This window comes from Nicotiana tabacum, chromosome 11 (genome assembly GCF_000715075.1).
Source record: "Nicotiana tabacum cultivar K326 chromosome 11, ASM71507v2, whole genome shotgun sequence".
NCBI classification, from domain to species: domain Eukaryota; kingdom Viridiplantae; phylum Streptophyta; class Magnoliopsida; order Solanales; family Solanaceae; genus Nicotiana; species Nicotiana tabacum.
The window spans coordinates 6816207-6831561 of record NC_134090.1 but is presented as its reverse complement, the minus strand read 5'-3'; the positions used below and the strand labels follow the sequence as shown (position 1 = coordinate 6831561).

General features: G+C 42.4%; 2 protein-coding genes across 2 annotated transcripts; both read right to left on the bottom strand.

The window, feature by feature from the left end:
- Window positions 1-11207: 11207 nt before the first annotated feature.
- On the bottom strand, window positions 11208-12963 carry LOC142165725 (uncharacterized). Its single transcript, XM_075224087.1, has 2 exons — window positions 12836-12963; window positions 11208-12003 (listed from the first exon to the last, which is right to left on the bottom strand). The coding sequence occupies exons 1-2, from the start codon at window positions 12961-12963 to the stop codon at window positions 11208-11210; spliced, it is 924 nt and encodes a 307-aa protein (XP_075080188.1).
- A 1520-nt stretch (window positions 12964-14483) lies between these two features.
- On the bottom strand, window positions 14484-15355 carry LOC107768551 (uncharacterized). The gene has a single exon (XM_016587681.1). It carries the CDS (start codon window positions 15265-15267, stop codon window positions 14632-14634), a length of 636 nt encoding a protein of 211 aa, XP_016443167.1. The 5' UTR covers window positions 15268-15355; the 3' UTR covers window positions 14484-14631.

Below are 15355 nucleotides of genomic sequence, written 5' to 3'. Positions count from 1 at the left end.
TTAATGGAATGAATCATTGATCTCAAGACCGTCATATGGCCTCCCCTCCTCCTCCAAACGAGACAAGTGGTCCGCCACTTGGTTTTTACTACTCTTGCGGTCTTGAATCTCTAGATCAAACTCTTGCAATATAAGCACCCACCGCATTAACCTTGCCTTAAAATCTTTCTTGCTCATCAAATATCGAAGTGCCGCATGGTCTGTGTGAACAATTACCTTTGTACCCATCAAGTATGGGCGGTACTTCTCCATAGCAAAAACAATAGCAAGGAGCTCTATTTCGGTCACTGTGTAGTTGACTTGGGCATTATTCATGGTCTTGCTAGCATAGTAGATCAGATGGAAGATTTTGTTGATACGTTTCCCCAACACCGCTCTTACCGCTACATCACTTGCGTCACACATGAGCTTAAAAGGTAAGCTCCAATCTGATGTGGTAATAATATGAGTAGTAGTCAATTTGAACTTAACCAATTCGAATGCCTTCATACAATCTTCGTTGAAATGGACCTTGGCATTCTTCTCCAAAATTTTACACAAGGGGTTCACCACTTTGGAAAAATCCTTGATGAATCGGCGATATAACCCCACATGACCCAAGAAGCTCCTCACTCCCTTCATGGATTTAGGGGGAGGGAGTTAGGAGATTACCTCAATTTTGGCCTTTTCGACCTTAATACCATGCTTTGAAATTTTGTGGCCAAGGGCTATGCCTTCCTCGACCATGAAGTGACATTTCTCCCAATTCAACACCAAGTTCGTTTCTTCACATCTTTCCAAGACTTTATCCAAATTTTGCAAACAATCATCAAAAGAATCCCCGACCACAGAAAAATCATCCATGAAGACCTCAAGAAAATCCTCCACCATATCGGTGAAAATAGCCATTATACACCGTTGAAAAGTCGCTGGTGCATTACACAACCCAAATGGCATCCACAAGAATGCAAAAGTACCATAGGGACAAGTGAAAGTGGTCTTTTCTTGATCCTCTGGAGCAATGAATATTTGACTGTAGCCGGAATACCCATCGAGGAAACAATAGAAAGTACGGCCGGCCAACCTATCAAGCATTTGATTAGGGAAGGGAAGTGGGAAATGATCTTTCCTTGTGACTTTGTTGAGCTTGAAATAGTCCATACACACCCTCCATTCGGTCACCGTTCTTGTAGGGATCAATTCGTTCTTGTCATTGGCAACCACAGTCATGCCCCCTTTCTTTGGGACACATTGCACCGGAGAAGTCCATGAACTATTGGAAATGAGGTAAACAACCCTGGCATCCAACCACATGATTATCTCCTTCTTGACCACCTCTTGTATTGCTTCATTTAGCCTCCTTTAATGTTTAACAGAGGGTTTGGCACACTGCTCCAAAATAATCTTGTGCATACAAACAGCAGGGCTTAAAGCCCCGGATATTCGCCAATGTCCATTCGATTAATCTTTTCCTCCTTTGTAGCACCTCTAATGTGGACTCTACATGCATGTTAGTCAAACATGAAAAAAGAATAACCGGTAAAGTAGAAGACAAGGAATTCATACCTGAGATGTGGAGGCAACGGCTTTAAGTCCAAAATGGGAGGCTCATCGATTGTGGGTTTTGTTGGAGGGGTCTTCCAATTTTCAAGATCGAAGGATAGCTTGCGGGGCTCATAAGTGTACGACCTCATTCCTTGCAATGAAGTCACACACTCCACATAGCCTTCTTTCTCCCCATCATCGTCAAGGTTGAGCAAAACGGCTTCCAAATTATCCTAAACATTCATTGTGGCACTAGCATCATTAATAATCACATCAATGACCAAATCCACGAATGAACAAACTTCATTGCTATTCGGTTGCATCATAGATTTGCACACATGGAAGACCACTTTTTGTCACCCACCCGGAAGGTGAGCTCACCGGCTTCCATATCAACAAGAGCCTTCCCCATAGCAAGGAAAGGTCTACCAAAAATAATAGGCACCTTATTGTCCACTTCACAATCAAGAATCACAAAGTCCGCCGGGAGGATGAACTTGTCGACACGAACTAACACACCATCAATAATACCTAATGGTTTATTCATAGTACGATCCGCCATTTGTAACCTCATAGATGTGGGTTTTGGTTGCCCAATTCCCAAAGTTTTGAACACTGAGTAGGGCATCAAGTTGATACTCGCCCCAAGATCACATAAAGCTTTGGCAAATCGACACCCCCGATAGTGCAAGGGATTGTGAAAGTGTCGGGATATTCCAATTTCGGAGCCATTGAATGCACAATAGCACTCACTTGATGTGTCATCTTGATAGTCTCATAATTCATTGATCTTTTCTTTGTCACTAAATCCTTTATGAACTTTGCATATCCCGGCATTTGTTCTAATGCCTCAACCAACGACATATTAATAGACAAACTCTTCATCATATCAATAAACTTTTTGAATTAGTTCTCCCTATTTTTCTTGGCGAGCCTTTTAGGGTATGGAGGATGAGGCCTTGGTATTGGTGCCTTAGCCTTTGGCACTACCGGTTCCGGCATGTCAATTACATGTTTCCTAGATGGGTTCACTTCTTCTTGTGTCTCCTCCACATTTTCATCAATATTAATTCTCACTTCTTCATTAGCTTGAACCACATTGCTTGGAATTTTATCTTCTTGAAACACAACATCATCATCCATAATTCTTCTTTGATTTGAGGTAGTTGTATCTCCACCTTTTCCACTTCTTATAGTCATGGCCATTGCATGTCCCGTATTATTCCCACCCTTTGGGTTCACCACCATATAACTTGGTAGTGACCCCTTAGGACGAGTGCTCAAAGCTTGTAAAATTTGGACCAATTGAACTTCCTAGTTATGAATAAAAGTGTTGTGAGAGGCTAGTTGAGCATCAGAGTCGGCATTTTTCTCCATCATCTGCTTAGACATATTCTCGATTCATCCCATCTCATTGTTGGAAGCCTGACCCCCGGTTGTTGTTGTTGTTGTTGTTCCACCCTTCTTGAGTGTTACCTCTCCAATAGCTTTGATTATTGCCACTTCAATTGCCTTGGTTATTTTGACCATTCCAATTTCCTTGATTTCCTTGATTGTTCCAATTCCCTTGGTTGTTTTGATTGTTCCAACCACCTTGATTGCTTGAATTCCAACAAGTGCTTGGTGGTAAAGATAAATGATAAGGCTAACCGCCAATTCTGGCTTAACTTCTTCTTTGTTGGAATTGAGGATGTGGTGGCCAATCTCGAGGGTTTTCCTGAGTTTTGGAATTGCAATCTTAAGTATGCGACTCTCTTATTTGTAAATATTTTATTTCTCACCGTGCTTGGTTGTGGTTCTAACCCTCCGTCTTTTTTGTGCTGCTATGTGTTTTCCTCATCCCTTGGTCAACGCTATTTCTAACTAGGTAGGATGACTTCTTCCTCTCATCGTAGGAAACGCGAGTGTCCAGGCTTCGTCAAAAAGTTTGGCCCTCATCCTCCCCCGACTAGTAAGTCATCTTTATTATCAGCTTCCTGGTTACTTTTCTTTTCGGGTTCACTTTCACTGACTTTCACTTTTTTCATATTTTCCTTAACTTTAGCCGGGTGGTCTTCGACGAGATTGAGAGCCCCCATCCCCGCGTTCAAAAAGGGGAAGAATGCCTAGGACTCTAATTCCGCTCCTTTTTCGACGATATCATCTTTGACTCGCACCCCGGTTCCCCCTTTGGTTATTACTGCCATTGCTCGTGCCTTGGCTCCTTCTGTTGGTACGTCTTGGTTTGCTCATCCTTCGATCGCCTCATTATTTTGCCTCACATATAAAGGAGAGGAGGAGCTGGTAACTGACAAAGAAGACTTGATGCCCCCAAGAGGAGGCACGTGGGTACTAATGACGGGGTCACTCGCGTCGTTAACTTAGAGGGAGGTTATTTTTCATTGAGCTAGACGGTGACTATCATCATTATAGACGAGGGAGAATCGTCATTGGGGATTTCGTGGTTAGGGGAAGCTGATGTCGACGTGCCTTCCCCCGTAATGATGGATACAAAAGACCACTTGTGGGGTTCCTAGACATTTTGCAGCAAGATGGGCCATCAACTTCACAACCGGCTGAAGATGCTTCTTTGTCGACCGTTGAAACCGGCAAAGGCATTGCTGAGGAAGGCTATAAGACTGGCTCGAATCTTGATTCCGGCGATCTCTGAATGATGGAGGATGATTTCACCCAACTTGAGGTAAGGTTGGAGGGGTCTACGAGGACCATTGTGATCCCTATGGATCACGACCTGTTAAATAATTGGACGATGATACCCTGTCGAGGAGTATTGTTGGCTGCTCCCTTAGAGTGAGTTTCTAGCATTTTGTTTTCTCTTTTTTTTAATCCTTTTTTTTTGTTTTTGACTTTGATCTTGCCCAAACTCACACCACAAATATAGGTTGTGAGGCAGTCGAAGCAATAATAAAAACCCAACACAAGTCAGGGTCAAATTCACAAGGATTTAGATTTTGGATTAGTATACACCTAGTGTGCTGTGTGATGTGCCCCAAATTACACTTCCATATTTTCAATTATTGCTTCTACTTCTACTTTTAAGCTATTGATTGTAATTATAGAGCTAAGAGACAATATTTTTGGTTTTGGTTGATTTTTAAGTTCTGAAAGATCTAGAGTTGCGACTTCCGCCTAGTTGGTTACCTAACGGATTTAGAGCTTTAGGGAATGTTTGGTTGATCGGGATACAATATAGCAATCACACTCAATTACTCACTCTATACCTCTCGATTTTTTGAGTGATTTTGCCTGATTTGATTTTCTCAAGTCCAAACGGGTATTTCACAAAGCAAGTGATAAATGTTCTAGTCGAGTCTTACTATCTCTAGGTTCGATCCTTTAATTGGGGGCTATCAATTTCTTGAGTTCATCCCAATTCCTAGTTAGCCAACTTTTCCTAGACTTAGTCTCTCTTTCTCAAGTATAGACTAAGTCAAATAAGCATGAATCAATGTTTGAACCATCAATTCTCAAATTCAAGAAAGAACTAGGCTAAATATCATAAAAACAATCATAAATAAGCTCTAAATCAATTACCATTAAGTACCCATACTAGGGTTGGGTCACAACCCTAGCTAAGGATTTAGCTACTCATGGAAAATAAAGAAATTAAAGAAAAAATTAAGATAGAATTTATAATACTTGATTAAGTATAGAAAATCTAAAGTTTAAAAGCTAATCTAGTACAGTGTTACCCAATACAGTAAACAAAAATGGCTCAGGTGCTCTCAACTTACAAAACTTGACCTAAAAATGACAAAAAGTTCTATTTATACTAAGCTAAAAATATCCGAAAAAATTGCCCCTGCAGAGGTTGTGTGGCTACACAATTCTGTATGTGGTTCGTATGTTGATATTGACTGGTCAATTGGGCTTTCTGCGGTTGCATAAAACTGGGATGTGGTCGCACTTCATTTAATAGTGTGGACCGTACATTTCTGAGTGCGGCCGCACACTTGAACTTGGACTGGAGCTGGCCTTCATTATGCGGACCGTACATTTATGAGTGCGGCCGCACTTTGGCATCCTGCGGCTGCAAAATAGTAGTGCGGTCCGCACATCTTCAATCCTCCGAAAACATGGCTCTCTGATTCTCCTCTTCTGCGGACTGCATAACTATGAGTGCGGCCACACTTAGCATTATGCGAACGCACAATAATACTGCGCCCCGCACATCTTCAATAACCCAACATGAAAGTTCTATGAAGCTTGTTTTCTGCAGCCGCAATAAGTGTGCGGTCCTCACTTTGTGAGGAAATTCCATCAGTGCTCCTTCAGAGTTTACAGCCGCACACAATATTATGCGGTCGGTACTATGGCCCTTTTTGCCTTGTTTTGGTCCTTGTCCAATTTTGCTTCTTTTTGAGTTGATTTTAACTTCATTAGCTTGTTTCCCAATATTCCTGCAAGAAAGAACATTTCATTAGTTCTCGGGAATAACTTTAAGCATTTTTGAGCTAAAACGCAAATAAAAGAGAGAAAATAAGCTGTCAAAATCTCTACTTATCAGACTCATTTTTCTTTTTTTTTTTTCTGGTCGCAGACGATGATATTGGAGATTGAGAGTGCTCGAAGGAAGTAGAAGCATAGGGAAACCTTTATGAAATTGCAAATGAAAAACTTTGAGTACCGACGCAATCATCAGGAACTTCATCGGCGGCTTGATGAGAAGGGCGACATGTAAGCCCTTCGAGATAAGTTAAAGGAGAAGGATGATGAATTGGTAAGGTCCATCGAAAACTGCAGTGTTCTTGAGGGGACATTGCGAAGTAAGGAGGAGGAGTTTGAAATCAGCAAGGGTGTGAAGGCCTAATGTAGCGATTTTCAAGCGCAAATAGTTGAGTTGCATAGGCAATTGGAAGATTGTCGTCTTCAGTTTTAGGGCCTTATGGGTGAGGTTGCTGAGAAACAAAGCAAGCTCGAGAAAGTGAAATCTCTCCGTATAGATGCCCAAAGCATATTGGAGGTACTTGAGCTAGCAAACAACACCCTTCGGGTTAAGCGGGAGAATGACCGGTCCGTGGAGAAAGCTATAGAGGAGCGACTAGAGGGGATGGTCGGAGATCTCGAGAAAGATATCGCCTCCCTTCATGGTCAAGTGGTTACGTTGGAGGCTGAGAAGGCTCAACTGCTTGCACAACCCTTTTCTTCCCATACTTCAAAATTTCTCAACGTTCCTCGGGCATCGTATGAGGAGTGGATTTATGTCGAAGCTCAAGTGGATGTAAATTGAGATTTTTACAAGGCGGTATCCGTTTCTGAAGTTGCTCTCGAGGATGTTCGTGCTAAATCCTATGAAGCTCGAGTCTCTTGTGGGTATGATCTCGCTACTCCTAAGGGCGATGACGAAATCGTCAACCATCTTGAAGAGGATGATTGATATGATATCATTTATCCCGATGGAATGGGTGGTGTAAGTTGGGGGTGATCAAGGTAGCGAGGACGTCGGTAGTCAGGACAGTAGAAGTGTGGAAGTCCCTGATTATGGTGACCAGTAGTTTTTCTTTTCTTATCTTTGTGTTGACTTTTGTTGAGTAGTTGGTGGCATCTTCACGAGCCTTTGTAAAGAATGTTTCAAGTATGGAATTCCAACTTCGTTTTTTGTATCTGCTTCTCTTCCTGTAGTTTGTTTTTGTGTTTGTGTGTTTTTTAATTCTGTCGCTTGATCGACTTGATTTTTTTATTGGTCGTGATCACTTAATGACGAGTTGTGGACAAAGGTTAATAGGAATTTATTCGAGCGAGGTCGAACATAGTCTTTTATCAAGACTGCGGCTGAGGGCCGCTACATGCTAGTTCGAACTAGGTCGGATATAGCTTGAATTTGGTTATGGTCGAGGGTTAGTAGGTGTTCATTTGAACATGGTTAAACATAACCTATATTGTGGCCGAGGTCCAGTAGGTGTTAATTCGAACAAAATCGGACATAACCCTGTTTAATTATGGACGAGTGTGTTAATTCAAACAAGGTCGAACATAACCTGTGTTTAATAATGGCCTAGGGCCAGTAGGTGTTAATTTGAATAAGGTCGAACATAACCTACATTTTAGAAAGATGTGTTGATAATCGTGAAGTTTATTTCCTCAACATTATTGCTTTGGTTACATACTTGGAGAAATTTATTAGTTTTTTGGGCGTCGGCTAGCGTTCCAGTCCCAGTCCCCGTTTATCTAGTCCCTTCATTGGTTTACCTAGAGAGTACTTGAGATTTCAAGCAATGAATTGGTAGTCACGGTGTCGTCCTTGAGTACTTTGACTTAAAGTGTTCCTTTTTTCGCCTCATTAAAAACCTACTTGATAAAACCCAATTGGGACAAAACTCAAGTGAGGGAAAAAAGAGTACGACTTGGTGGACGCTTTATCTTTTAGAAGTTGAAGTATTTGAGATGGCTAATACTCTAGTTGTTTGGTAGTAACTTTACTTCCATTGTTTCTAGTTGGAATGCTCATTTATTTGCCTTTGTTGTGATCTTGTACAGACCGTCCCAATTCATTCCTAGTTTGCCTTCTCGTGGGTCTTTGCTTGCTTGTGTTTTAGCTTTAAGCACGTAGTCCGTGACTTTGAGTGGCCTGGCCTTTGCTTTCTTGTTATAATAGCATTCTGCTCGTTGTTTCTGTGCGATCATTCTTATATAGGCCATATCTCTTCGCTCTTCGAGTTCGTCGAGCTCCTGCCTTCTACTTTCGTCGTTGCTCGTACCACTTTTATAGGAGTACCTTAGTCTGGATTCTTTGACCTCGGTTGGTATTACTGCATCAGTCCCATACACCAATGAGTTGGGCGTCTTACCTTTGCTCGTTTTTGGAGTTGTTCAATAAGCCCACAACACTTACCTGTTGCCAACAGGGTGATATGGCATCGAGTGTATCCTTTGTATATGCCATTTCGCAAAGAACTCAACGGTTTTCATTCCCTTAAATTGGGGTCTGTTATCGCAATTGATCTATTTTGGGAGGCTGCACCGGCATATGATGTTTCTCCGTATAAAGCTGATTACTTCCCATTCCCGTATTTGGGAAAATGCTTACTTCCCGTTCTGGTATATGGGCGAATACTCCTACTTCCACCCACTTAAAAAAGTAGTCAGTTAAAACCAAAAGGAATTGTACATTACCTCGTCCTGCCGGGGGGCCTACGATGTCCATTCCCCACGTGGTGAATGGCCAAGGTAAGGTGATCGAATGGAGTGATCACTCGCCTGGTGAATCATTGGGGCATACTTTTGACATTGCTCGCATCATTTTACGAAATTCGTGGCCTCCTTTTTCCTGGTGGGCTAGTAGTATCCTGCCTGTATGAGGCATCTGACCCGGGCCCGATTGCCAAAGTGAGCTCCAAAATTGCCCTCGTGGACCTCTTCAAAGACGCATCGAGTTTGGTTTGGCCCAAGCATTTCGTTATAGGGCCGCCGTAAGTTCTCTTATACATGTCGTTGTGAATGATACTATACCTGACCGCTTGCATTCTTAGTTTCTTGGCCTTTTTTTTATCATCTAGGAGTATGTCGTCCTACAAATATGTAATAATATGATTGCACCAGTCCCAAGTTAAGTTTATGGTTCTTACCTTGACTTGGTCGAGTGGCGAGTTGAGGAGGTGGACCACGCTTCTGTCTCCAGTTGTAATGTTTTTGGTGGTTGCAGCTAGCGTAGCGAGGCCATCTGCCTCAGTGTTCTGTGCTCATGGAATTAGGTCGAGTTGACATTCGCCGAACTCGGGGAAGCAGCTTGTAAATTTCAGTTTGATATTTTTGTAACAATTGTTCCTTGATTTGGAAAGTCCTCATTAGTTGGTTGACTACGAGTTGGGAATCACATCGTAGTTTTAATCGTTTTGCCCCATACTTGAGTGCTAGGCTCAAACCTACAATTACGGCCTCGTTGTTAGTCATATTCGGGCACCTTATGGACTGGAGAATAACTCCACCGGTTGGGACTTTGAGTACGAGTCCCAGTCTGGACCCTGGCGCATTGGATGCGCCGTCAGTGTATAGTACCCAGAGGTCTTGTGTTTGGGGGAAGTGAGGGAGGTTTTTCTTTCAGCTTTGGGAATTATTTTTACGCTGAAGTCGACGACGAAGTCAGCGAGCACTTGTGACTTTATTGTTGTTCGCGGCTGGTATGTGATATCGTGCTCGCTTAGTTTGATGGCTCATTTGGCCAACCTTCCCTATAGCTCGGTTTTATGAAAAATACTTCTTAGGGGGAAAGTCGTGATGACCGAGATGGGGTGGCATAGGAAATAAGGTCTAAGCTTTCGCGAAGCTACGACTAAGGCCATGGCCAATTTTTTGAGGTGAGGGTACCTTATCTTGGCGTCGACTAGTGTTTTGCGAATATAATAGATGGGGGAATGCGTACCTTTATTATTTTGAACTAGTACTGCGCTTACAGCTACTTTAGATACAGCAAGGCAAACAAGGAGACATTCTTCTGGCTCCGGTTTTGAAAGCAATGGTGGTGATGGAAAGTATGCCTTTAATTCCTTCAGGGCCTGGACGCACTTAGAAGTCCATTGGAGGTCGTTCTCCTTCTTATGTATGTCGAAGAATCTGTGACACCTATCTGATGATTGTGAAATGGACCTTGATAGGGCGACAATACGGCCAGTTAACCTTTGAACCTGCTTTTTGGTGGTCAAGTGTTCCGGTATCCCTTCAATGGTTTTGATTTGATCAGGATTGACCCCGATTCCTCGCTGTGATAGCCGGAAACCTAAAAGATTTCCTAAGGCCACACTGAATGTACATTTTTCGGGGTTCAGTTTCATTCTGTATCATCTGAGTATGTTTAAGGTTTCTCTTAGAAACGCGATGTGATCTTCTTTCCTTTTGGACTTGACCAACATGTTGTCTATATAGACTTCTATCGTTTTGCCGAGCTGGTCTTTGTACATCCTCGTCACCAACCTTTGGTAAGTTGCCTCTGCATTCTTTAGCCCGAAGGGCATGACCCTGTAGCAGTACGTTCCCTGATGAGTGATGAATATGGTTTTATCCTGATGCTCTTCTTCCGTGAGGATTTGATTATAACCTGAATAAACGTTCAAGAAGCTCAGTAATTCATGCCCGTACGTTGCGTCGGTGAGTTAGTTTATATGGGGTAATTGAAACAAATCCTTCGGGCATGTTTTGTTCAAATCTGTTAAATCCACGCACATCGCCATTTCCTATTATTCTTTTTCACCATGACCATGTTGGCAACCCACTAGGGGTACTTTGACTCCCTTATTGAGCCATTTTCCAATATTTTTTCCACCTCTTCGTGTACCGAGTCATTAATTATGGGGTTAAACTTACACCTGACCTATCTTACTAGGGGTGGAATGGGTTGACGTTTAGTTTGTGCGTGGCGATTTCCTTTGGTATTCCTGGCATATCTATATAAAGCAAACAATCTGCGTTAATTGCTAAGAATTGTTGGAATTTACCTGGTTCCTGAAGCTTGTAGCCAAAGTAAGACTTGTTGTTGTGGTCGGTGGGGTCTAATTAAACGGGGTCGATGTCTCCTATGGTTATCTTGTAGCTTCAAACATATCCGGGTCTCTGACACCGTCTCCGCTATCGTCATGTGCCAACCTCGACCCTTCTAAATGCTATGCCTCCTTTTCTTTATCCTTCTTTTGTTGGGTGGACGAGCTGTCTAGGGCGATACAATAGCCTTCTCAGAATGTGTGTTGTTCCCCTCATATACTGAATATTCCGCACATGGTTGGCAACTTGATGACCTTGCATGAGCTGGAAGGGACGACTCTCATGGTGTGTATCCACAGTCTCCCTACTATGGCGTTGTACGTTGTATCTTGGTCCATGATGTGGAATATGGTTTCCATAGTGACACCATCGTCCAGAACAAGGAGTGTGATTTCTCCAGATGTTCGCTCAACTGCATTGTTAAAACTAGTTAGTGTGATGCAATGCGGCACTATCTTAACTTCGAGTTTCATTTGTGCAAGTACTTGAAGATGTATAATGCATGCGCCACTCCCGTTATCTACCATAATGCATCTCACATCGGTATCTAAAATTCGTAAGGTAATAACAAGAGCATCATTATGATGAAAGGTCAAATCTTTGGTGTCTGACTTATCGAAGACGATACTTTCTTCTAGTCTGTCATACTGCTTGCGGGTGATTGAGTGCTTGAGCTTGTGGGTAGTGGTGAATTTTACGCTGTTGACGGATGAGTAGTTGCTATTGCCGAGATCATGTGGATCATGTGACGGTGTCTTTTGTGGTCCTTGGTGTTGCTCGTGTCCTCTAGTGAAGTTGGTCCTTCCCGTGTGGCTTAGCAACTCTTTGAGGTGTCCTTGTCGCAACAAGTTTACGACCTCCTGTCTTAGGGCAATGGAGTCCTTGATTTTGTGCCCTCGTTCTTGATGGAACTCGCAGAGGGCGTCGCATTTTTTGGTACTCAGATTGACCTTATCTTTTGCAGCCACTTTACTTTCGGTCTGAGTTTCTCCAAAGCATAGACTATTTCTGCAGGCGACACACAAAATTTTGAGCTGATAGTAAAGAGGGCATACCTCTTTCCTTCCGGTGAGTCCATGTCCTTGGTTTAGGCGAACCTTCTTTGTAACGTGGGGAGGCTGCAGTAGTCGTTCTGACATAAGGTTGATATTGTTCCCTTTTAGGCCGCGAAGCTGCAAGATCTCTTCAGGTGTCTTTCCTTCGATCTTTTATGGATTCGACTTGTACTGAGGTCAGGCGACGAGTGGGTCCATTGAGGTTTCCTCATCTGCTTGGACCTCGGCACAATAAGCGTTGTGCATTTCGTCCCAAGAAGATGGAGGATACTTCATCGGTCGACTCTATAATTTCCTGGTTGCTCTCGAACCATCCCTAGCTCGTTCTGAAAGGCTGCAACTGCCATTCCGTTACGATCGGCTCAATATGCCGTTCACTCTTGCTTCGGCCTTCTTGGCCCCAACATGGACCGTTACGAACTTGTCAGCCATCTCTTTGAAGGTTTCTATGGAACGCGCTGGCAACTGTGAATACCACTTTAATGCTCCTCCCACGAGGGTCTAGCCGATTTTTTTAGCAAGATGGAGGACACTAGTTCTTTGGCGAGGTCATTTCCTTTCACAACTGTGACATAATAGGTCACATGATCCTCGGGGTCGGTTGTGCTATCGTATATTTTGAGGTAGGGAGACATTTTGAAGGTTTTCGGTATGGCATGAGGAGCTGCATCATCACTGTATGGCTGATGAATGAAACAATCGGTGTCTCTTTTCGGTAGCAATATAGGGGCGCCTGGTATTTTATCGACCCGCTCTTGATGTTCTTTCATCTGATCTTGGAGCACCTTATTTCAATCTCCATTTTTTCCATCCTTTTTAGGATGGCTGTAAGGGCGTCATCACCCGCATTATCAATGACATTGCGAGTGGTACCTGTCGTTGGACGGGGTGGCTGATTACCCTGTTCGTCCATTTGTTAGATCGTAACAGTCCCTCCGATTTTAGTAGTTGCCTGGGTTGGGTTTGTTAAGGATGTTGGTCAGCGTATCGATCAACCAAGCCTCGAGAAGCTTTTTGACAGATATGGGTGCTCCTTCCCCCCGAACATAGTGGCTCCTTTCCCATGGGGTTTTGTTATGCTGCAGTGTGGAGGCGGCGACTCATCTCGCCTAGGGGACACACTCAGCGTCGTATCCTCACCAGCTGTTTCGCAACTCTCAATGAGGACAGTTAGGAGGTTGGTAGGTAAGTCACTTGTTATCCTCACTCTTTCTTCTCGGTTACATGTCATGCCGGATTTTGCACAAGGAAAGAGAAAAGATCTTGGGCTTTGTGACGTTAGTGACCTGCGTTAGTTATAGATCTAGAGGGGACTAAAAGTTTAGCTAAGAAATTCCAACAAATGGCGCAAAATTGTTTGACCCAAAAATATAAATCTTGGTTTAAATAATTAATTTCTGTTAAATGTTGATTAATCTTAGTTAAGAATAATGTCCTCGGATCTTGTAAATCAAAAAAGGAGGTCGAATAGCATTTACGAGGGTAACAGTGTGCATATGATTTTCAATAAATGATAATATGATGCCAGTCACGTAATTAAGAGGAACAATTTAATAAGCAAAAGGTGGAACAAAAGAACCTTCCACCTGACAATGATTAAACAATAGATCCTCAAACTATTGAGGATTCCTCGGATCTGACGAGAATCTTAGTGAAAAGTGAAGTCTTGTATTGAGTGTAGAATGAACCTTTTTCAAAGTGTTGTTCTTACAATTGAATCTCACGTGTCTCCATTCTCACTCTTTTTCCTATTTATATGAGACACATTCCAAGTAAATCCTAATAATATATGTACAGAGAATATTCATAGAATATTCCCTTTAATACCCTATTTTAAAATTTAGCCGTTACAACTTTATTAACGGTGCTCGAGCTCGATCATGACTGACACCTCGACCTCAACCCAAGTGGACTCTTCGGGTATGAACTTTACTACTTCCTGATTCACTCGACCAACAGCAGCTAAAAAACCCTTTCCTTAGCATTATCTTATTTCAAATATTCTAGAATGAATTTTGACCCATACAATTTCGCTAAAGGAGTTTCGAGCTTTTAATAATACATCAACTAAACACATAAAACGATGAATATTGCCTTTGTTTTAATCATATGATGAATGGCGTTACTTCAAAAATATCCATGTAGTATTTCTAAGTAATTAGCTTGAACGCATATTTTCAACAATTAACAATCCACATTTCCCGCAAACAATTAGTTTTAAGTAGTGTGAAAATCATTACACTTTGGTGTATGACACTCAATGAAATATAAAGTAAACTAACCAACAACAATGGACCTGGTGAAGGTAGATAGTTTCCAATAGACCACCAGTTCAGTCACAACATTGTCGAAAAGAAATATAATAACAAATAAACTATGAAAAGGAAGCAGTAACAAGAAGTAGCACTAACAATAATAAGATAACAAGTGAAATGATTTTAAAACTGTATTTTAAAATTGTCAAATCCCTCTAATTACTATGGTCAATAGTTAAAGGAACAAACAAAGAGTTCATATGAAAACAAACTATACAACATCGGGCCGATCAACAACAAGGCCCAATAAACAATAAAATGGTTCACTAACTTAAGCGGCCCAAGCCTTCATGGGCCGCGACGAAATTGGGCTCAATCTTTAAAGCTTCTTCAAAAGCATTTTGGGCCTCAATTTTCAATCCCTTCATTTCATAACACTGGCCCAACAAACAAAAGGCCTTAGCTTGATCCGAACAGCCCAATTTCACAGCCTCTAAAAGGTCCAACAAAGCCGAGTCAACTCGTCTCTTCCGATTTAACGCCACCTGCAACTCGGCCCGTTTCAATAAAGCATCGCCTCTCTCTCCATCGGACAACGCCTTCACCGCCGGCGGCGATAGGGCCAAATCCAAATACCTCAAAGCAGCAATTTTATGGCCCATGAGATCGAGTGATAGGGCTTTGAGAATATGAGCCGCTGGATCTTTGGGCTCGAGAGCTAAAGCCTTATCAGCTTCGCCGGCGGCGGATTTTGCGAGGTTGAAGGAAGTTGATTTATTCCGATTAGATTTTGCTCGGGAGAGGAGTTGTGCTCCTTTGATGAAGTGGATATGGGCTTGGTCAGTGGATCGGTTTTTTGATCGGAGTCGGGTTAGAGCTTGTTTGGGGAAATTGTACATGGCGTAGAAAATTCCGAGTGTGAAAAGGAGGATAATTAATTGAATCAGTATGTCTGTCTCCATTTTTTGGAGTGTCAGCCAAACGGAGCACTGAGCTTCGAGCTCCACCAACCTTTGTACAATGTGCTGACGGAGGACTGTGAATCCAATG

Excerpts from the sequence above, each read along its gene's own strand:
- LOC107768551 (XM_016587681.1), bottom strand. The coding sequence starts at position 15,267 with ATGGAGACAGACATACTGATTCAATTAATTATCCTCCTTTTCACACTC.
- LOC142165725 (XM_075224087.1), bottom strand. The coding sequence starts at position 12,963 with ATGGACGAACAGGGTAATCAGCCACCCCGTCCAACGACAGGTACCACT. Across the intron at positions 12,004-12,835 it reads AAAATGGAGATTGAAATAAG|AAATAGTCTATGCTTTGGAG; the intron begins GTGCTCCAAGAT and ends TGTCGCCTGCAG.